The sequence below is a fragment of the Brachionichthys hirsutus genome, chromosome 20 (assembly GCF_040956055.1).
Source record: "Brachionichthys hirsutus isolate HB-005 chromosome 20, CSIRO-AGI_Bhir_v1, whole genome shotgun sequence".
Lineage (NCBI taxonomy): Eukaryota > Metazoa > Chordata > Actinopteri > Lophiiformes > Brachionichthyidae > Brachionichthys > Brachionichthys hirsutus.
This window is the reverse complement of record NC_090916.1, coordinates 9592393-9614892: the sequence shown is the minus strand read 5'-3', so window position 1 is coordinate 9614892 and position 22500 is coordinate 9592393. Positions and strand designations below refer to the sequence as shown.

Here is a 22500-nt window from a genome sequence, read left to right as displayed (position 1 = left end):
CGGTGAGTCGCCGCAGAGCGTCGGCGTGACGACAGACGTTCGACAGGTTTATCACGTATTCTCTTCTTCGTGGGTATTTTATCGTTTTATTTATTTTTTAAAGCTTTTTGTATTTTATGACTCAACATAGACGTGGAACTGTCTTACATTTGGTTCTATTTCTAGGCGTGCCACGTCTCATCACAGAAAACTACTTCCTGTTACTGCAAACGGCTGCAGAGGTCAAAGTTCACCCACGTGTTTGAATGCAACGCCGAGCTCTGATTGGTCAGCGCTGCCGTTATCATGTTTTAATGGCCGGAGTCCATAAAAGTCCTTCCTGCTGTGAACGCCTCGCTGACCTCACACTGGCAGGAAGCCAAGTGGCTAGTGTGTGTGTGTGTGTGCGTGCGTGTGTGTGTGTGTGTGTGTTTGTGTGTGTGTGTGTGTGCGTGCGTGCGTGTGTGCGTGTGTGTGCGCGTGCTCGCTGCCTGTTTGCATTCAAACCACTCACTCAAATAATCTGAACATCAGCATGAAATGATGCTAAACTGCTAACGCTAACACGTTACATGTAATCAGCAGTAATGTTTAAAGCATATTCAGTTTGCTAGACTGTTCGCTATCGTTAGCTTATAGCATTTCTATTTACTTTTACATTTTAAAGCAGACGGTGGCTCCGTCGAGCTAGCTTGCTAGCTAACGTTTAAAGATGTGCTAACTTGTAGGCGGATGCTTTATTATTCCAACATTTATTGTGCTGAATGCTAGCTTGCTAGCGGTTCATGACATCAGGTGTGGAGTGTTGGAGCGGCGCTGGGGGCGTGTCCGGGCGTGTCCGGGCGTGTCCGGGCGCCTCGTGTTTCTGCCGATGCTTGGAGGTGTCTGTCCGTAAACGTCACCGTTTTGACTTTGAGCTGTTTCACACGGACTCGGCAGGAAGAGGATTGATTTCCTCATTCCTCTGATGACACGTTGCTCCAGTGTCTGATATAAATATCATCAATCACTTTGTGATTACGTTTCATCACGTCCTCCATCGTACTCGGGAACAAAAAACAAACTCCTTAAAGTCTTATTTTACTTGCTGAAATACACCAAACAGCATTTTGTGATGCTTTTATTGTGAAAGTCTGCCCTCAATGCAGCAGCGAAGCCCGATCATCACAGTATGACTCTTATTGTGAAGGTCTGCCTGTGACAGGACTCTTATTGTGTAATGTTGAGGAGCAGAGCACCGACTGGTTCCCTCTGGAGCATGATGATGTCATGATCATACCGATCATTGACCCCGCCCCTCTTCTCTCCCCAGAACCCCCCCACCTGTCCACCGCCTCCCTCAACAGTAATGAGCGTGCTCCATCGGCCACGCCTTCTGACTCCTCGGAACGCCGTCCGGTGAGCCTGATCTCCACTTTGTCCTCGGGTTCCGGATCCTCCCGAGACGACAACCCCGCCCCCGAAGTCGACTCGGACCTGAGACCCGCAGACGGTACTGCGGAGGGCGAAGGGCGGTCCTGGCTACACACAGGGCCTGACAGGAAGGGGCGGGGTCTCGAACAAAAAAACACAAGCGTACAAAACAACAACAACAACAACATAGAGTCCACGTTGAACCGGGCCGCCAACCGCCGCCAGAAGACGTCACCCTTCAAAACCAATAGGATGGCCCCGAACCCTCAGCTGACCTACCTGGACCGGGTCGTCCTGGAGATCATCGAGACAGAGAGGATGTACGTGAGAGACCTGCGAATGATCGTAGAGGTGAGTCGTAGAGGTGAGTCGTAGAGTCGTAGAGGTGAGTCGTAGCGGTGAGTCGTAGAGGTGAGTCGTAGAGTCGTAGAGGTGAGTCGTAGAGGTGAGTCGTAGAGGTGAGTCGTAGAGGTGAGTCGTAGAGGTGAGTTAGATTAAATCATGATTTAAATCTAAATTTAAAAAAAATAAAAAATTTAATTGTTTGAATAAAATATAATAGTTTAAATTGTTTAAAGAATTGTTTAAAAGAAACAGCTGCGACCGATCAATTAATGATTAGCCCCGATAGAAACATTAAATGTTATTCAATCAAGTGCAGATGTGACTATTTACGGACAGTAATCAGATTACCTGTCCTCGCTGTGACGTCACTCTGCCCCCTGCTGGACAGACTGGGACTCGACCGGAAGAATAAAAACCTCCAGATTCGTTTGAGTTGATTTCTGATCTGCTTTTCAACCCCCCCCCCCCTCCTCCTCCTTCTCTCTTTCCTCTTACATCCCTCTCTTTTTCACTCCTCCCGCCCTTCTCTTTGGCTCCTCCCTCCTGCAGGATTACCTGGCTCACATCATTGATCAGTGTGACGTATTGATCCGTCCTGAGCAGGTCTGCGCTCTGTTCGGGAACATCGAGGACATCTACGAGTTCAACAGGTGACGCGGTTTTTCATTCACCTTATGAACTGTCGAATAAAACTTTATTCAAACACACAACCGTACATTGACAAGCTCCACCTACTGGACAGGCCGAGTCATTACACACAGAGTCAAAGGAGGAATAGCAAAGGTTGATGTTAACTCATGAATAATCAATATCTTTATCAATGAAAATACGTAACCTGTTGCTATGGTAACCAGCGAGCTGCTGCAGGCTCTTGACCTGTGTCACAACGACCCCGTCGCCATCGCCAGGTGCTTCGTCATGAAGGTGAGAACAGAAGTTGTTGTTGTTGACTCGCGTTTAAAAGTTAAACGACTTCCTGTTTTCATCCAACTAGAGCGAGTACTTTGAGATCTACACGCAGTACTGCACCAACTACCCAAAGTAAGTGCCGCGTTTCCACGGTAACGGGGCAACCTCCACACCTGATGGGGGCGGAGCTTGCGTTCACACCTGTGCTTCCCCCGCCGCGACGCAGCTCGGTGGCGGCGCTGACGGACTGCATGAGGAACAAAACGCTGGCGAAGTTCTTCCGGGAGCGGCAGGCGGCGCTGAAACGCTCGCTGCCTCTGGGCTCGTACCTGCTCAAGCCGGTTCAGAGGATCCTGAAGTACCACCTGCTGCTCCAGGTACGGGGCCGCCGGCGCCGGCGCCGATGCCGATGCCGATGATGATGATGATGGCGATGGCGTTGATGCAGGAGATAGCGAAGCACTTTGACCCGGAGGAGGAGGAGGGCTACGAGGCGGTGGAGGACGCCATCTACACCATGACGGGCGTGGCCTGGTACATCAACGACATGAAGAGGAAGCACGAGCACGCCGTCCGGCTGCAGGTGGGTCCCGCGGGCGGCGCCGCCCCCGGAGGGGGGCCGGACCCCCGCCGTGCTGAGCCCTGTGCGTCCCCCCCCCAGGAGGTGCAGTCGCTGCTGCTGGGCTGGAAGGGCCCGGACCTCACCACGTACGGAGAACTGGTTCTGGAGGGAACGTTCAAGGCCCCCCGCGCCAAGAACGACAGAACGCTGTTCCTGTTCGAGCGCACGCTGCTCATCACCCGGCGCCGCGGCGAGCACTACGCCTACAAGACGCACATCTCTGTGAGGGGCGGGGCCGGAGACCCGGGGGGGGGCGGGGCTGCTCGCTGACTGTGTGTGTGTGTGTGTGTGTGTGTGTCTGTGTCTGTGTCTGCGTGTGTGTGCGTGTCTGTGTGTGCGTGTGTGTGTGTGTGTGTGTGTGTGTGTGTGTGTGTCTGTGTGTGTTTGTGTCTGTGTGTGTTTGTGTCTGTGTGTGTGTGTCTGTGTGTGTCTGTGTGTGTGTGTGTCTGTGTGTGTGTGTGTGTCTGTGTGTGTGTGTGTCTGTGTGTGCGTGTGTGTGTGTGTGTGTGTGTGTCTGTGTGTGTGTGTGTGTGTGTGTCTGTGTGTGTGTGTGTGTCTGTGTGTTTGTGTGTCTGTGTGTCTGTGTGTCTGTGTGTGTGTGTGTCTGTGTGTGTGTGTGTGTGTGTGTCTCTCTCTCTCAGTGTGCGACGCTGATGCTGATCGAAAGCGCCAAAGACTCTCTGAGCTTCAGCGTCACTCACTACAAGCGTCCCAAGCAGCCGCTCACCGTCCAGGTGAGTCCGGCACACCTGGACGTTGTGTGTACTACACAAAGCAGTTTACTGTACACAAACGCCGTTTACTGTACACAAACGCAGTTTACTGTACACAAACGTGTTTATTGTATACAGTCGTGTTTATTGTATACAGTCATGTTTATTGTACACAGTCGCGTTTATTGTATACAGTCGTGTTTATTGTACACAGTCGTGTTTATTGTATACAGTCGTGTTTATTGTACACCGTCGTGTTTATTGTACACAGTCGCGTTTATTGTACACAGTCGTGTTTATTGTACACAGTCGCGTTTATTGTACACAGTTGCGTTTATTGTATACAGTCGCGTTTATTGTACACAGTTGCGTTTATTGTACACAGTTGCGTTTATTGTATGCAGTCGCGTTTATTGTATACAGTCGCGTTTATTGTACACAGTCGCGTTTATTGTACACAGTCATGTTTATTGTACACAGTCGCGTTTATTGTACACAGTCGTGTTTGAATGTTTCCAGGCGAAGACGGTGGAGGAGAGGAAGCTCTGGGCTCATCACATCAAGCGCATCATTCTGGAGAACCACCGGGCCATCATCCCTCAGAAGGTCAGAACCAGAACCAGCAGCGTGGCCCAGTCCAGAACCAGAACCCGTAGCGTGACCCAGTACAGAACCAGAACCCATAGCGTGACCCAGTACAGAACCAGAACCAGCAGCGTGACCTGTAGCGTGACCCAGTCCAGAACCAGTACCCGTAGCGTGACCCAGTACAGAACCAGCAGCGTGACCCAGTACAGAACCAGTACCAGCAGCGTGACCCAGTACAGAACCAGTACCAGCAGCATGACCCAGTACAGAACCAGAACCCGTAGCGTGACCCAGTACAGAACCAGAACCCATAGCGTGACCCAGTACAGAACCAGAACCAGTACCAGCAGCGTGACCCAGTACAGAACCAGAACCCATAGCATGACCCAGTACAGAACCAGAACCTGTAGCGTGACCCAGTCCAGAACCAGTACCAGCAGCATGACCCAGTACAGAACCAGAACCTGTAGCGTTACCCAGTACAGAACCAGAACCTGTAGCGTTACCCAGTACAGAACCAGAACCAGCAGCATGACCCAGTACAGAACCAGAACCCATAGCATGACCCAGTACAGAACCAGAACCTGTAGCGTGACCCAGTCCAGAACCAGTACCAGCAGCGTGACCCAGTACAGAACCAGAACCTGTAGCGTTACCCAGTACAGAACCAGAACCAGCAGCATGACCCAGTACAGAACTAGAACCAGCAGCATGACCCAGTACAGAACCAGAACCAGTACCAGCAGCATGACCCAGTCCAGAACCAGAACCAGTACCAACGTGTTGCTCCGTTCTTTCAGGCGAAAGACGCCATCATGGAAATGAATCCTTCGTGTAAGTAAATGTTTATTGTTTGTATAACAGATACTGTTCAGAGTAAACATGTTTACTCGTGTGTTTCTCACCTGTAGATCCTCCCAGGTATCGCTACGGTGACGGTCGCCACGGACGACGGCAGTCAGGTAAACAACGTGAAGCGCTTTCTGTTTACAGCAGCGTTGATTTGATCCTTTGATGTTTACATGTTTGTTTACTCCTCCAGAGCCGGTCAAGCAGGCGATGAAGAGCAGCAAAGGTAAATCGCCATGGCGACCGGACCCCTTAAAGGGCCGCATCGATCTGCAGATCAGATCCATCCGTCAATAACAAGTTTCATTGATCTGAATATTTTTGCCGTCTCTCTTTAACCAATCATCTGTCTCCTCTTCACCGTGCCTCCTCTTCATCGTGCCTCCTCCTCACCGTGCCTCCTCTTCATCGTGTCTCCTCTTCGCTGTGCCTCCTCTTCATCGTGCCTCCTCCTCACCGTGCCTCCTCTTCATCGTGTCTCCTCTTCACCGTGCCTCCTCTTCATCGTGCCTCCTCCTCACCGTGCCTCCTCTTCACCGTGCCTCCTCTTCATCGTGCCTCCTCTTCACCGTGCCTCCTCCTCACCGTGCCTCCTCTTCACCGTGCCTCCTCTTCATCGTGCCTCCTCTTCACCGTGCCTCCTCTTCATCGTGCCTCCTCTTCATCGTGTCTCCTCTTCATTGTGCCTCCTCTTCATCGTGCCTCCTCTTCATCGTGCCTCCTCTTCATCGTGCAGACATTTTAAAGGTAAGATTGTTGTAATTGATTGAAGACCGTTCAGTTCGTTTACATCAAACGAACGATTCATCAATAACAACCGATCCGATCCGTTAGAGTTAATAGATTACAGTACAGTGTGTGTGTGTGCGTGCGTGTTAAATGTATCCATATAAACAACAACAACAGCGGGTCCGGCTGTTACAATAACGGCGATCAATAACGTTCACGCTCGCCAGAGTTCCTGCTTAGAACCCAAGTAGAACCGAGCAGCTCCTCCTGATGCAGGCCGGCCTCCAGGAGGCGGGAGGAGGAGCAGCTCCTCCCACCTCCCGGAGGCCGGTCCAGGAAACCCACCAGGAGTGTTTGACGTGTTGCAGCACTCAGAGATAAAGGGGGCGGTACCAGGAAGTAGACGCTCCCTGCAGCCCGCCACCAGCATGTTGGCGGAGTCTGAGGCTGGCCACGCCTCCGAGGAGGAGGAGGAGGAGCTCGGCAGCAGCAAGGACTCGATGGAGCACCTGGTCTGCAGCGACGAGGAAGAGGCGGGGTCTCGTCAGACGGTGGCGGAGGACATGGAGCTCGACGAGCAGGTAGACGACTTCGCCACTTCCGTACTGGCCGCCATCTCCTTCTGGGGCTACAGGGTTACCATGGTGACGGTGAGGCTTTGCGCTGCCAGCCTGGCCTACAGCTTGCTTCCCCACGCCCTCGGTGACATGCCGGCGCGGCGTGGATAACAGCGTCCCCCGCGCCGCTCGCTGACGCTGCATGAGCTTCCTGTGTGGAACTAACGGCGCCGCAGAAGTTCATCGCCCGAATAATCCTGAGCAATCCTCCGTCGGGGTCGAATTACACGATGAACTGTCCCGTCGTCAGGCGCCTCACGTGTGTTCTGCTGCCGGGGGGTGTAAACATACCTGAGCGTCTGCAGGTGCGCTCGCCGCTGCCTCCCCGGGTTCGGTTGCTTCCGTTGGATGGTTGGACGGACGGATGTATGGTTGGTTGGATGCACGGTTGGATGCGGCGCTGCTTTGAAGCTGCTGCTGGATGCATCGGTTTCTTTACGTTATGATGCGACCTGATTTAAGATCCGTCTTTGTTGAAGGAGGTGGAGGGAGGCCACGCCTCCTCTGGCGGTAACAAAGAAAATGGCCGCCTTCCTGCGGGAGTCGAGCCAGGTGGAGCTGAGACGGCCGGCCGACAGGTAAAAGCCCGCCTCTTCAGAAACGAGCTCCCTGTTCTGATTCCACCTCCTCTCTTTGATGTTCTCCCCTCTGCTCCTGCACGCCGCCAAAGGAGGAGGCGCCGCGTTCCGACCCGGCAGAGATCCCGGGACCAGAACCGCCCTCTGATCCCGACAGCTTGTCCTCTACGCCTCCGAGGACGTCCCCACGAACGCCGGCAGCAGGCCCAGAGTTGTCCGGGAAGCCTGATTCGGATTCAAAGGCCTTGAGTAGCGAGGAGTTCTCGGAGGACGGGGACGGGGACGGGGACGAGGACGGGGACGTGGACGGGAAGGAGGCGGCGGGGGACGAGGGCGAAGCCCCCAGCATCCTCCCCCCCTCCGTCCTGGACCGAGCCAGCACCATCGCTCAGCACTTCACCAACAGCATCAAGCGGGGAAGCCTGATCCAGGAGGACAGCCGCCCCCTGGGCTGCGCGTCACCACGGCAACCAAACAGATCCCGCAGCAGCCTCGCCACCGAACCTGCCGACCTTCCATTGTGTTCTGAGACGGCAGAGACCGCCGCCGTCTCGGACCTGACTCTGCTCTCGCCTTGGGAAGACGCCGTCTTCAATGCCGGCCGTGGCGTTCCCCGGCGGCGAGACTCCGCCCTCTCCAGGCAGGACCAGCTGCTCATTGGAAAAATCAGGAGCTACTACGAAAGCCAGGACGCGAACTTCAGCCTGCAGCGCAGGGAAAGCCTGACGTACATCCCGACGGGACTGGTGCGGAGCTCCGTCAGCAGGATCAACAGCGTCCCCAAGGGTAGGGCCGTCGCCACGGCAACGGCGTCCGGCCTCGACCCGAATCCAACGGAATCCATCCTGAGCACAGAGATCCAGGCTCAGACCTTCTCCGGGGACGCCCTGGACGCTTCAACGTCTGATCGGAGATGCATCGGTCCAGAAGGACGCCAGAAGTCTCGGGACGATCCGCCTGAGGATGACGAGTTCAGACCTTCATCTGAAATGATCAGAATCTGGCAACTGATGGAGCGAGATCTCACCGGGTCCCACCCCGAAGACGGAGGTCCTCCAAACCCGAGCGCGACGGAGGACGCCCAAAGCAAGAGCTCTGACGCCGGCGCCACCTCAGAGGCATCCGCCAGGCCGCCGTCCCTCGTCCACGACGTCCCCCGTGAGAATCAGACCCAAAGTCAGGCACCGTGGGAAGACACCGTCCTCCTCAAGGCGCCGGTCCCTCGGCTCGCCCAGCTGAAGGCGGAGGGAAGGCCAAAGGGGGGGTCCAAACGGCTGGACGAGGTGGACAAGACGAAGAGCAGCGTCCTCCATCGGCTGGACGAGGTGGACAAGACGAAGAGCAGCGTCCTCCATCTGGCTCGCCAGTACAGCCAGCGGATCAAGGCGGTGAAGCCGGCGGTTGGACAGAGACGCCGTGGCTTCCTGCTCGGCGAGACGAGCTTGGCGTGCGTGGACGAGGAGAAGGACGGCTCAGGTACGGTGGAGCGACGCAACCGTCGCCCGCCGCCGCTGCGACGGGTCGTAACAAAAGCTCTGCTCTGTGTTCCAGGTAAAACCAACCCGACTCAGAATCCCGTGGACCCGGTCCAATCCCTGACCGCCGGCCCCGCCTGCAGCTCGGAGAGGGCGGTGTCCCCTGGGCGGGCTCGGTCCCACAGTCCGCCACAGTCCTCCTCCAGAGAGCTCTTTAACTGGCCCGACGTCCGAGAACTGCGCTCCAAATACTCCGCCCAAAGCCGACCCCAGAAGAACCCTGTAACCCGGACAAGCTCTGTCCCGGACCAGATGTTTGACGGCGGTCTCAGGAGGCAGTCCACGTCCTCCAAGCCTCACGGCAGCGGAGACGGGCGCAGTACGCGGCTCCAGCGGTCCAAATCTCTGGACCCCCGGCTCAGCGGAGCTCAAATGACGGAGGATCTCCAGGGACGGGTTGCCAATAGCAACGCTGATGGTTACTACGTTGCGGCCGAGGCGCCGCTACCGAGCAGCGCCGAACACAAGATCGTCGTCATGGAGAAGATCCCCGAGGAAGAGTCCGCAGAAACGGCGAGAGAACCCAACGAAGAAAAGTACGTCCAGATCCGCTCGCCGACCAGCAAGGAGAAGATTTCCATCATGGCCGTCATCGACCGCTGCCGGGTCTATCAGGAGTCCGACGAATACAAGCAGAGGGAGGAGGCGAGGACAAAGACCGAGCCGGAGTCCCCGGGTCACCAGGACAACGAGGGCCAGACAAGTCCCAGCTCGAACTCCGGACAGAAGACGGACGCCGGTCCACAGGGCATCGTGAAACACCTGCGAGAGCGGTTCCAGAGCCTCGGCTGAATAAACGGGAACGCAGGAAACTCCGGGTTCCCCAAGGTCCCCGTCCTGAACGCAAGACGGACACGCGTGGACGACCGGAGACGGATCACCGGCTTTGTGTCCTCAGAGTCGTTTTAAAAAGGTTTAGATAACAAATGATCTCTTGTGATTCCATAAATTCAACTTTCTCCGGTTAGAACCGTCAGTCCCGGCTAGAACCGTCAGTCCCGGTTAGAACCGTTAGTCCCGGCTAGCACCTTCAGTCCTGGCTAGAACCCTCAGTCCTGGCTAGCACCTTCAGTCCCGGCTAGAACCCTCAGTCCCGGCGTCCTGCCTGGACTCCTGTAGGTTAACGTCTGGACTCAGACACGCCAAACACTCAATGCTGCGGTCAGAAACCTTTCTTCCAGGATGTGGAGGCTTTCACTTCCTCTTTAGTTGCTCTGGGGTCAAATTGTTTGTGTTTTAATCTTTAGTAAGGCTTTAATCTAAAGTAAGGCTGTGGAGACGCTTTAAATAAACACTCGCCTTGAATTAGTGCGGGACACCTTCAAAGGAGGACGACGTCTCCCTGTCTCTGCCGACGAAAGAGAGAGAGCGGTCCCACATTTCAAAGAATCCAGTTCAGGAAGCAGTTTCCTCCAGAGCTAGCCTAGCTTAGCAGCGGGCTGTTAGCATCGTAGCAAAGTAGAGAAACACTACGCTACACTTTAAAGCTACTAATGTACATACGACATATTAAAGAGAGGCAGGAGGCTAGTCTTTGCCAAATAAAGAACCTTTTATTATCTTCTTGTGTCTGGGAGCATCGCCGTGGTAACTTCTGGCCGTCTGTCATCACCTGTTGACTTGACCCCGCCCATTTTTCTCTTTTAACCACTCAGCTTTAATAAGACGCCACTAAATCCGGGTTTTGCGAGGTTTTTCTCTCCAAAAACACTCGGCTTGACCTGTGACCTTTAACCACCGGCTAACGCCACTTGCCGGACTCGTACCTGCACCTTTTATTTATTGCTTTACCTGTTGTAAATAGAAACACACGCAGCGTCTGTGACCAGAAGGTGTGTGTTCTGTTCTCCATTAAAATCAATGCTATGTAATAAACGCTGTGTTGTTATTACACACGCCTTTGGTAAACAACTACCTCCGGTTTGTTTGTGTGTTTATTTATCTTACATTTATGTTCGTGTTTTTCTGCCCTGTTTACAGCTCATTTTAAAGTAGAGAATAAGTTGCTATGGCGATGAGCTTAGTGTCGGGATTGAAAGGACAAGATCTCAGATACAAGCGGTGGATGGATGGATGGACGATGGATGATGGATGGATGGACGATGGACGGACGCAAGGATGGATGGATGGACAGTGGATGATGGATGGATGGATGGACGATGGATAGAAAAGGTTGCTGAATTTAATAAAACAAACAAACAATGGTATCCGGAGAACAAGGTGAATCAGAGAGTTGCAGCCGCAACTTCATCGGCTGACACCGCGACCTCTGACCCCTCCCACATCACGCGGGCGAGCCTCGAGGTCAGCGCCGGTGTGACCTCTGACCCCGCCCACATCACGCGGGCGGGGCTCGCGGTCAGCCCCGGTGTGAACCGAACGGCTGCTCCGCCACAAACCATTTCTTCTTCCTCTTCTTCTTCACCCTCCGGTTGACCGCTGGAGCGGAACTCCCAACTAAAGACTGAAACTGCCTTCCCGCCATCCGGATATCACGGTGAGGACAGACCTGAGCGGTTTTGGAAAGGTTCCCGTCTCTGTACTGAATCCGGTTTATGAAACGGTTAATTTAAATGTACGCACACAGTCAGCGAAACGCACGGCCTCATTTACGCCAATCGAAACGGACCATTGATCCTTCTACACCGCGCTGTCATTCGGCGTGAGTCTGGACAGCCTGGCTGTCCTGGAATGAAGTAAAACACACTTTAAACTCCGCGTTCTCCGCCATGTTGGCGAAGCAAAAACCGGGGCGAAGCTGCCAGAAACCTGCGTCACCGGCGGCACCCGCAGAAAGCAACGACCGTTTGACAGAATTAGAAACGTTTTTAGATCGACTTTGTTGCGCCGTTATTAGCAGAATAGTCTATTGGTTTTAAAATTGATCAAAAACGTGTTGGACGTTGTGTGTAATTTTCCTAAAGTGCAAAGAGACACTAAATTGTAAGAACTTTTAATGGAGCCTGGTGGAGGAGCGTTTGTTTGCGCTGTTATTCATTGAATACATTGAGATAAAGCTCCTTTTGTTAACGTGCATTATTTATCCATTAAACTAACTCCAACATCCGGGAACGTTTGAGTTCAACCTATTTTTCTTCAATCAAAGCGTAAACATAAGTCAATTATAATAATGTCAAATATTGGGTATTAATTTCAAATCGGCATTAATGCTTCATATTTAGTAAGTTTATGAGTTTCGTCTTTTATTTCCACCAATAGATTCTGTTATTTGAGTTACTTGATTTAAATATTCTGCCATTACCCAGATTTCTTTGTATGATAAACAACGGTAACGGATTTATTGTTGTTGAAACTTACACATGTATGTTTGTATGTTTCGGGCGTGTTTGTGTTTTCATCATCGTGAGCAGAACTTGGGTTTGATTGTTGGAACTGGGCGGTTCTCCGAGCTGACGGGAGAACCAGGCGTGGTTCTGGTCCAGCTTGATGTGAAGGAACGTCCCCACCCAGCAGGCGCACCCTGGTCACGCATACCTGAGAGACGGCGCACTGGGCGCGTTTAACCTGAACCTTCAGGTCCAGCTGAAGTGAAATGTTCCGCCTGTCCTGCAGCGACTGTTTGTCAGTCTGTCGTCATGGCGACGGTGTTAGATTCTATTCTTTAGAGCTGCTCTGAGCTGATCTCTCCTTCTTCTGGAGTTCCGCCGTGGAACGTTCTTCTTCCTCTTCCTGGGATCTGACCTGGGGTCTGCTCGGATCAGACGAGCAGCACCTGTGTCTCGGTACCAGGAAGCCCGGTCATCCCGTGATGTCATCGCACCTGCATCCAACAGTCACATGACCGCGATTCCATCCCATAAGCATCAAAATCTGTGAAGAATCCAAATTATATTGGATGGATGTTTAAATAATACGTTCTCTGCAGGTTTGTGTCGGCATGGCAACCAGAACTAAATGGGAAGCGATTAAGGACCACGTGGCAGGAGGTCCCGCCGATGACCCGGACGCCATGCTGGAAGCCAATCTGGAGGACGCCGATGCTGAACTCTGCATCCGACTGCTGCAGGTTGGGCTCCTGCCCCCGGTGGCCGCTGGGGGGAACTACAACATAACGCAGCCGATCGAGCGCTGATCACGAATGTCCCGTTCCGTCCTCGCCAACGCGTCCCCGTCTCTGGACTCTGTGCCCCCTTCAGGTTCCCACGGTGGTGAACTACTCCGGTCTGCGCCGGCGGCTGGAGGCCAGCGACCCGGCCTGGATGGTTCAGTTCCTGGAGCTGCGGGGGCTCGACCTGCTGATGGAGGCGCTGGAGCGACTGTCCGGCCGCGGCTGCGCCCGCATCGCCGACGCCCTGCTGCAGCTCACCTGCGTGTCCTGCGTCCGAGCCGTCATGAACTCGTCGGAGGGTCTCCACTTCATTCTGGACAACCAGGGCTACGTCAGGACCCTGACCCAGGGTGGGCTCACCGGGTTCACCGTGTCGGCGGTTCCTATTGGTCGCTGGGGAGTCACATGTCTCTGCGTGTCCCCTCAGCTCTGGACACGTCTAACGTCATGGTCAAGATGCAGGTCTTTGAGCTGCTGGCGGCGCTCGCGCTGTTTGATCCTCGGGGACATCGCCTGGTTCTGGACGCCCTGGACCACTACAAGGTAGTCTGAGGTCAGACTCAGGAGGTGAGACGGGAAGGAGGGGTGTGGCTCCAGGTAAGACTCGGAACCAACAGTTCCAGGTGATGGATGTGTTCCTGGCCCGGGCTTGAACCCAGATATGATGTAACATCAGGAGGACTAGCCCCGACCAGCCTGCCCCGCCCTCCGGAGGAATCCCGAATGTTCCCAACCTGAACCCAACAGACGTTCTGATGAACGGCGTTCGGCCCGAACGCTTTAGGTTCTGCTGTTACGTGTGGTTTCATCGGGACAGGAACGTCTCAGACGCTCCGTTTGTGTCCAGAGTGTGAAGACGCAGCAGTACCGCTTCAGCGTCATCATGAACGAGCTCCACGGCACCGACAACGTCCCGTACACGGTGGCGCTGATGAGCGTCGTCAACGTCATCGTGCTGGGGCAGGAAGACCTGAGGAGGAGGGGCCGGCTGAGACAGGAGTTCATCGGTACGGGGAACGGTCCGGGTTCACACGGGGAAGCGGGAAACGGTCCGGGTTCACACGGGGAAACGGGAAACGGTCCGGGTTCACACCAGAGAACGGGAAACGGTCCGGGTTCACACGGGGGAACGGTCCGGGTTCACACGGGGAAACGGTCCGGGTTCACACGGGGAAACGGGAAACGGGAAACGGTCCGGGTTCACACGGGGGAACGGTCCGGGTTCACACAGGGAAACGGTCCGGGTTCACACGGGGAAACGGGAAACGGTCCGGGTTCACACGGGGAAACGGTCCGGGTTCACACGGGGAAACGGTCTGGGTTCACACGGGGAAACGGGAAACGGTCCGGGTTCACACGGGGAAACGGGAAACGGTCCGGGTTCACACGGGGAAACGGTCCGGGTTCACACGGGGAAACGGGAAACGGTCCGGGTTCACACGGGGAAACGGGAAACGGTCCGGGTTCACACGGGGAAACGGTCCGGGTTCACACGGGGAAACGGGAAACGGTCCGAGTTCACACGGGGGGGGGGGGGGGGTAATGCGTGACAGATGGTCAACAACATGGAAATATTTGTAAACAAAATATGAGTTCTGTTGCCGTGGATACTGCGGAGAACCAGATTTTCTTTGGGTCTTGCAGGACTGCAGCTGCTGCATTTACTCCCCAAACTGAGGTACTTGTTTTATTTACATCATTAATCAATAATCAATGAGCCGTTCAGTGTCTGACTTTGACTGGTCTGTCTCCAGGGAAACGGGGGACGAGGACCTGAACATCCAGTGCGATGCGTTTGAGGACTCTCTGTCATCGGACGAGGACGAGCTGGAGGGACTGTACGGGGGCGTCGACATGAGCAGCCACCAGCAGGTCTTCTCCTCGCTCTTCACCAAGGTAACCCTCACCTGAACCTCCAGAGCCGCCGGCTCACCTGTAAAGACCCGGGTCCTCTGTCCAGATGTCCAGCAGCCCCTCCTCCGCCCAGCTGCTGTCCATCCTCCAGGCGTTGCTGTCGGTGGATCCAGACCGGACTGAGGTCTGGTTAGCTCTGGAGCTGCTAGCCGACCGAGCTAACCTGCTGTCCCAGGACCGTGAGTTGGACGCTCTGCTCCGGTACCATGAGGTGGGTTTACCTGGACCACGTGCTCACCCCTCGGCCCTTCTACAGGTGACGGAGATTCTGCTGACTCTCTATTGGAGAGGCTCCTCCCACAGAAGTCTCTGTCAACCAATCAGCGGATCCTCACTATGGACAGGGCGGTACAGACTCAAACACCATCCAGTTCACCTGGCCAATCAAAGCTCATCATCAAAGACGAGACCACGAGACCGCCTCCTTCCTTTTCTAAGATGGGAGTCCATAATCCCCCTCCCTTACCCGGTATGGGAGCTCCGCCTCCCTCACCCAGTATGGGACCTCCCCCTCTACCTGGTATGGGAGCTCCGCCTCCTCCCTTACCCAGTATGGGACCTCCCCCTCTACCTGGTTTGGGAGCTCCGCCTCCTCCTCCCTTACCTGGTATGGGAGCTCCGCCTCCTCCCTTAGCCAGTATGGGACCTCCACCTCCCCCCCCGCTACCTGGTATGGGACCGCCCCCTCCCCCCCCCATCATTGTAGCCCACACTGCTCAAGGTCTCGGCAGTTCGTTTTCTTGCCCCCCTCCCCATACAAGCTCCGCCCCCTGTCCCAGCCTCCGTATGAAGAAACTGAACTGGCAGAAGCTCCCGTCCACCGCAGTGGCAGGTGAGTGTTTCAGCGGGTGGGGCCGGGGTTCTGATGGACCGCCGGCGCCGGGTACTGAACCTGTGTCCGTCCCTCCGGCAGCTCACCAGTCCTTGTGGACCGCGGGGACCTCGGATCCGGTGGAGCCCGATTACCGCAGCATTGAACAGCTCTTCAGTTTTCCTCCCACTGAGACAAAGACTAGAACCAGAACCAGGACCGAGCCCAAAGAGGTTCGGCAGTAACTCGTCCCCTGACGTCAGTGGTCTCGGTGTCTCAGACGTCGTCTTCCTGTCATCGTCTGTGAACTTCCTCCACAGATCTCCTTCATCGATGCGAAGAAAAGCCTGAACCTCAACATCTTCCTGAAGCAGTTCAAATGGTGACTCGGTCTTCTCCTTGTCTCTGCTCGCTATCTGTCCTCACCTGTCCTCACCTGTCCTCACATGTCTGTCTCCCATGCAGTTCCCACGAGGACTTTATTTCTCTGATTCGCAGAGGAGACAGGTCCAGGTTTGACGTGGAGGGCCTGAAACAGTTGGTCAAACTACTGCCGGAGAAACACGAGGTGGCTGTCCCTCACCTGCCAGCCGGTTCTGCCGGTTCTGCCGGTTCTACCGGTTCTACTCGACCTACGGTAACCCGCCTGTCCTCCCTCAGGTAGAGAACCTGAAGTCTTACCATTCGGACCGGGACAAGCTGGCCTCCGTGGATCAGTTTTACCTGCAGCTGATCGAGGTCCCCAGGTAGGACTCCGGCTCCACCTACTGGTGAAACATGACACCTACCTGATGGACTCACCTGGCCTGCTCGTGGTGTGTGTGTGTGTGTGTGTGTAGCTACTCTCTCAGGATAGAGTGCATGCTGCTGTGTGAGGAGAGCCGCTGCGTTCTGGACACCCTGAAGCCTAAAGCGGAGCTTCTGGACCGAGCCTGCCAGAGTCCGTGAACGCACCACACGAGAACGTCAAGGGTCCGAGGGCGGAGCTCTGGGGGACTCCGTGCTGACGATGTTCTCTCCTCAGGTGTGAGGGAGAGCAACCGGCTGCCCAGCTTCTGTAAACTCATCCTGAGCGTCGGGAACTTTCTCAACCACGTGAGCGTCTTCACGCGGCACGAAGGCCGACATGAAGACCGTGTGACTTCCTGTCTGTTAAATGGCATCGCCGTGTCCACAGGGGACGCACACGGGGAACGCCGAGGGCTTCAAACTCGCCACCCTGCTCAAGCTGACGGAGACCAAAGCCAACACGTCCAGGATCACGCTGCTGCACCACGTCCTGGAGGTACCGCCCGACCCGCCGGGTCGCCCCGCCCCTCGCTGAATCTGCGTTGTCTGTGTGGTCGACAGGAAGTGGAGGCGAGCACGCCGGATCTGCTGAAGCTGCCTGATGATCTGCAGAGCTGTGAAAAGGCTGCTGGGTGAGAACTCAACATTCACCTTGAGCTGAAGCGACCCCGCGGCCGTAAACCGGCGGCGCCGCTTCCTCGTTCTCCTGCAGGTTGAGTTCTGAGTCGATCCAGTCCGAGTGCAACGCTCTGATGAAGCAGCTGGGAAACTCAGAGAGGAGAGTTCTGTCTTCCTCCGAGGACGTGAAGGAGCAGTACCTGTCCCCCATCCAGGTACTGCAAAGCTGACTCCGCCCCCTTTCTGGGGGAATCATTCGAAACGACGTGCTTCTTCTTCTTCGGTGGTGTTTCCAGGAGAGCCTGCAGGCGTGCGAACAGCTGCAGCAGCGGTTGTCCTCGCTGGAGGACAGGAGGACGAACCTGTCCCTCTACCTGTGTGAGGACAGCAGCCGCTTCTCCATCGACGAGCTCCTCGGCACCATCAAGACCTTCAGGGGACTGTTCCTCAGAGCCAAGCAGGTCAGCGGCCGATCGCAGGGCGGGGCCGGGCAGTCGGCGGCCAATCGCAGGGCAAGATGTCATCGATGATTGTGTCCGTCAGGAGAACGAGAATCGTAAAGAGCTGGAGAAGAGGAGGAAGCAGCGGGAGGAGGAGAGGAAGCAAAGAGGAGACGTCCCGAAGATCAGTGAGTCGAGAGACCTCTGACCTCAGCGGTCACATGACCCTGTGATTCAAGGAGGCTAATGCTAATGCTAAAGGGTTTCTGCTCTCCAGTCAGGAAGGGCGTGGCCGGCCAGGACGAAGGCTGCATCATCGACAACCTGCTGGCTGAGATCAGGAAGGGCTACAGCCTGAAGAGGACCGGCCCGCGGGCCGAGCGGGCCGGCAGGGTCCCGGGTGAGGACCGGCTCGTCCGCAGCGTCAGCTTGACGTGGTGAGACCGTGTTTGACGCCGTGTCCCTTCTCAGATTACTCCGCCGTCCTACAGAGGTCCGTAGCTCCGGAACCGCCTCGCGAGTGTGTTTCAGAGAACCCTGCAGAACCACCAGAGACGGTCCAGAGCAGCACAGAACCACCAGCTGGAACAAGACCGGAATCACTGCTAGCCGAGACCGGCTCCTCAGAGACCCCAAACCCCGCTGATCCCAAAACCCCTGCTTCTGCTGTCGGAGACCAGAGTCACGCCAGGGTCCAGGACTCTCAGGCGGGTCCGGGTCCAGGTCCAGAGACGGAAGACAAGAGGAATGAGGAGTCTGAGTTTGAAGTGATCACGTCGTCAGAAGTAAGGGCGGCAGAACACCAGGATGATCCAGATCCTGATCCAAGCAGACCAACAAAGAAGTCCACAACAGGTCCAGCAGGTAAGGTCTGAACCGACCCGGATCCCGGCTCCGTCCCATTGAATATGAACACATGAACCCGATTAATCTGAGTCCTATTAACGCTCCAGAATCAGGATGAAATGAGGTCGTTCAGAGCAGGGTTATTGTAGTTAACGAAAACTAACGAAAAAACGAAAACTAGAATTGAAAAAACATTTTCGTTAACTGAACTAAATAAAAACTAAAATTAAAAGAGAAAACTAAAACTAACTAAAACGGTATTGTCCGTTCACAAAACTAACTAAAACTAATAAAAATTAAAGACACTAATCCCTTCGTTTTCGTCTTTATCGATTTTGAAATTGATTTATTTTGCTCGAGGAGTTTTACGTGAGCCAGCGGCTCCGTCCGGCTGTTCCCGTCACTGCTCGTTGAGACTCGGGTTGGTGACGTCACTACCGACGGAAGCCGGCAGGAAACGCCGAGCGCTCCAGCCCCATGTGGGATGTGTTTATTACGACGGAGAGAAACAAGAAAGCTAACTGCGAGATTGTAGCACGTTAGCAGCTATGCTGCGGACTGTTATATATAAAATATTATATATTGTTATATATAAAATATAAATTATTTTATGTTATCTTTTGTTGAGTTGTATTATTTTATTATTTTTTAATCCTGCGTCTGACAAATAACACAAAGTATGAAAAACTAAAACTAATAAAAACTAAATTAAACTAATAAAAACAAAACTAAAACTAATAAAAACTAACAAATCCACTCTAAAAACTAACTAAAACTAACTGAATTAGAGAAAACAAATTCAAAACTAACTAAAACTAAACTATAATTAAAAATCCGAAACTATTATAACCCTGGTTCAGAGTTTGTGTTTGACCCACAGGAGCAGGAGTTGGATCTAAACGCAAGAAGAAAGAGTGTCTAGTACTGTGAGGTGAGTCTACACTGGTCCCGGGTCTGGTCCCGGGTCTGGATCTGGATCTGGTCCTGGCTCCGGTCCTGGACACAACCAGTTTTCACAGTTGTCACTTGTTCTTCATGATTCTGATTCTTCTGCTTCCAGATTTCCAGACGGAGGACTCGTTCGTGTCCATGGCAACGGAACAAACAGAACAGCAGAAGAAAAGAAAGCTAAAGAGATTCCAAGTATTTCTGCAAACGAAATGTATTAAACGAGTACAAATCAGCAACGCTGTGTTTGTAATTGAGTAAAAGCCTTACTATTTAAGCTCCTCCCTCGTGGGCGTGTCTTCCCGGCCCAGCGCCATAAATTGAACTGTGTTGTTTGGAATAACAAACGTCACAATTACTGGAAAACATCAAAGGCAGCTCGAGGATGCTGTTAAGAAAATGTCAAACATAATTTAGAAAAAAAAAAGTACGAATCAAAAGGAAATAAATGTCAGCAGAATATAATAAACTAACATGATTAGATAAATCACAAGTTATGATTTTTATTTAATGACATTTAAAGCTGATCTGATCATGAGCAGGTTGATCGTCTGAATCTAAAACAAATTAATCAGCCCGGAAACTGTCTGGTCTTCACAATAAGAGCACGACAGCAAACGTGAAGAGACGGTCAGTATTTGTTAGTCCTTTATTCTGTTTATGCTGTCACTGTGACCCCGCCCACCCTACACAGGGCACGCCCACCCCACGCAGGACACGCGTTTACTGAACATGATTAACTTAAAGGTGACATTCTGGGTGATTTAATCGCGCCCAGTTCAAGCGGGAGCTTTTATTTTGAAAGTCTCCGCAGACTGCTTCCTGCGCGCTGCCGCTGCCGCGGTACGTCTTGACGCAGTCGGTGCGTCAGGAGGAGACGGAGATGCCATAACGGCAGCATCACCGACCGACAGTGACTCTCACCGGGGGGCTTGTTCCTGGTCCCGCTGCCTGTCGGTCTCCACCCCGGTACCGGTACCGGTACCGGCTCCGGGACGCCCCGCGCGCCTGCAGCGCGTCGGTCCGTGTTGGATTCGACAGAGACGAGCGGAGGTTAGGACGCCGGGGGGAGGGAGGAGGGAGGAGGGAGGAGGGAAGGGCGTGGAGGAGGGGACCGTGACGTCAGTCCGTTCGGTCGTCCGGTCATCCGTCTGTTCATCTCCGTTACCGGTTCATCAGCGCGGCTCCAGGCCGGACGCGGTGGGGGGGGGGGGGGTCCAGACAGTGAGCGCGTTATCATGGGCGTGGCCCCGTCCAGGTGAATGATGGTGGTGATGTCACGGGGGGGGGGGGGGGGGGGGGGTGAGCAGGTTCGTGTCAGGTTAAGGAGGAGCTCGCGGGTCACGTGATTTGGTGACGCGCTGATGTTCCTGTAGGCCCTGCTGAATGTCGTCATCGTCATCATCATCATCATCATCATCATCATCATCATCATCATCACCATGGACTTACTGCAGCTGTCCCAGAGGTGTTCCTGTTCAGGCTCAAATCAGAACCGGGCCGGGGCTCGGTGATGTTCTGAAGCCGCTCCGGTTCCTGGCCCAATAGGAGCCCTGCAGCCTGGAGCGGGTCAGATGGATCCGATCAAGGATCTGGAAGTCCCAGAAGAAACCGTCTCCATCTCCCCAGCAGACCCAAGAGTCCACCAAGACCCGGTTCCAGAAAAACGTCCTGCATTGTTCTGGAGGCCGTCAGAGTCACCTGACTGGAGTCCAGAGGGAACCTCTGCTGGATCCGGAGGAGGAAAAGCAGGAATATTCCAGAACCGGAGGAATGGGATAAGGTTCCTCAGGAACCAGATCCTGGATCTGGATCTCTCCTGATCCAGATCCAGGTTCTGGTCTTTGTATGAACGAAGCCGATGAGTGAAACGTGACACCTGCGCTGAACGCCGGTCCAGACTGTTGATGCCTCACTGTGGAAACCTTTTGTTGCCTGTACTCCATTTCCCAGGATGCTCTGGGGTGTCCCAGCAGGCCTGTGAAGATGAGTGTGACATCATGGTTCCTGGTGAGCAGCTCGGGCACCCGACACCGCCTCCCCAGGGAGATGATCTTTGTGGGCCGAGAGGACTGCGAGCTCATGCTGCAGGTTCGATCCGAACGCGATCGATCGATCTGATCGGTTTGTTTCAGCGTCGGGGAGGGGGAGGGGGAGGGGGAGGGGGAGGAGGAGGGGGAGGCGCATTGTTCAATGCATGCAGGGTGTTCAGCTCTGCAGGACACCAGACTCAGTTTGAGCCGCCCCACCTCAGCTCCGCCCCACCTTAGCCCCGCCCACACGCCACCTGTCCCGTGATTTAAAGGTGTGGACTGTGTGTGTCGACAGTCCCGCAGCGTGGACAAGCAGCACGCCGTCATCAACTACAGCCCGGCGGCGGACGAACACCTGGTGAAAGACCTGGGCAGCCTCAACGGGGTGAGACTCAAACAGCCGCCCGGTGACATCACAGCCAGGAACCAATCAGATGTAGCAACGGGGGCGGGGCGGGGGCGGGGACAGCGGCTGTTCACGGCCTTCTTTCCTCTGAGCATGAATGGATCGATCGATTAGCTGAAAGCAAACGTCTTGCCTTTGATGGATCTTCACGTGATTCGCTTTGATGTTGTTGTTTATTTGTTTGTTCTTTTATCTCGTGTTGTTTACAGACGTTTGTGAACGACCTGAGGATTCCTGATCAGACCTACATCACGCTCAAACTGTCCGACATCGTCCGCTTCGGATACGATATCCTTCAGACGGTGTGTGTGTGTGTGTGTGTGTGTGTTTGTGTGTGTATAGGTGTGTGTGTGTGTGTGTGTGTGTTTGTGTGTGTATAGGTGTGTGTGTGTGTGTGTGTGTGTGTGTGTGTGTGTGTTTGTGTGTGTATAGGTGTGTGTGTGTGTGTGTGTGTGTGTGTTTGTGTGTGTATAGGTGTGTGTGTGTGTGTGTGTGTGTGTGTGTGTGTTTGTGTGTGTATAGGTGTGTGTGTGTGTGTGTATAGGTGTGTGTGTGTGTGTGTGTGTGTGTGTGTGTATAGGTGTGTGTGTGTGTGTGTGTGTGTTTGTGTGTGTATAGTGTGTGTGTGTGTGTGTGTGTGTGTGTGTGTGTGTTTGTGTGTGTATAGGTGTGTGTGTGTGATTGTGTATAGGTGTGTGTGTGTGTGTGTGTGTTTGTGTGTGTATAGGTGTGTGTGTGTGTGTGTGTGT

The 22500-nt window shown here is 54.2% G+C and overlaps 3 protein-coding genes across 3 annotated transcripts in view; all 3 read left to right on the top strand.

The window, feature by feature from the left end:
• The window catches only part of LOC137909670 (pleckstrin homology domain-containing family G member 3-like), a 14294-nt gene extending 3545 nt beyond the window's left edge, over positions 1 to 10749 (top strand). Inside the window, exons 2-17 of the mRNA XM_068754130.1 lie at positions 1292 to 1743; positions 2287 to 2387; positions 2592 to 2661; positions 2732 to 2778; positions 2873 to 3023; positions 3095 to 3229; positions 3308 to 3490; positions 3910 to 4002; positions 4501 to 4587; positions 5370 to 5403; positions 5481 to 5531; positions 5612 to 5644; positions 6424 to 6797; positions 7244 to 7349; positions 7427 to 8625; positions 8668 to 10749. Coding sequence (XP_068610231.1) covers positions 1292 to 1743; positions 2287 to 2387; positions 2592 to 2661; positions 2732 to 2778; positions 2873 to 3023; positions 3095 to 3229; positions 3308 to 3490; positions 3910 to 4002; positions 4501 to 4587; positions 5370 to 5403; positions 5481 to 5531; positions 5612 to 5644; positions 6424 to 6797; positions 7244 to 7349; positions 7427 to 8625; positions 8668 to 9669 — 4118 coding nt within the window. The 3' untranslated portion in view covers positions 9670 to 10749. The remainder of the gene's footprint in view (positions 1 to 1291; positions 1744 to 2286; positions 2388 to 2591; positions 2662 to 2731; positions 2779 to 2872; positions 3024 to 3094; positions 3230 to 3307; positions 3491 to 3909; positions 4003 to 4500; positions 4588 to 5369; positions 5404 to 5480; positions 5532 to 5611; positions 5645 to 6423; positions 6798 to 7243; positions 7350 to 7426; positions 8626 to 8667) is intronic.
• A 2026-nt stretch (positions 10750 to 12775) lies between these two features.
• LOC137909191 (inverted formin-2-like) lies at positions 12776 to 19591 on the top strand. The gene is made up of 23 exons (XM_068753623.1): positions 12776 to 12904; positions 13035 to 13296; positions 13374 to 13489; positions 13794 to 13953; positions 14591 to 14624; positions 14701 to 14842; positions 14907 to 15039; positions 15117 to 15692; positions 15774 to 15904; positions 15992 to 16053; positions 16137 to 16239; positions 16332 to 16417; positions 16511 to 16611; positions 16696 to 16766; positions 16849 to 16956; positions 17022 to 17092; positions 17173 to 17293; positions 17375 to 17539; positions 17622 to 17706; positions 17796 to 17918; positions 17990 to 18382; positions 19245 to 19295; positions 19425 to 19591. The coding sequence occupies exons 1-22, from the start codon at positions 12776 to 12778 to the stop codon at positions 19292 to 19294; spliced, it is 3222 nt and encodes a 1073-aa protein (XP_068609724.1). The 3' UTR covers position 19295; positions 19425 to 19591.
• A 1701-nt stretch (positions 19592 to 21292) lies between these two features.
• The window catches only part of LOC137909669 (centrosomal protein of 170 kDa protein B-like), an 8651-nt gene continuing 7443 nt past the window's right edge, over positions 21293 to 22500 (top strand). The window contains 3 exon segments of the mRNA XM_068754129.1: positions 21293 to 21403; positions 21641 to 21730; positions 21961 to 22053. Of these exon segments, the coding sequence (XP_068610230.1) occupies positions 21299 to 21403; positions 21641 to 21730; positions 21961 to 22053 (288 nt within the window). The 5' untranslated portion in view covers positions 21293 to 21298.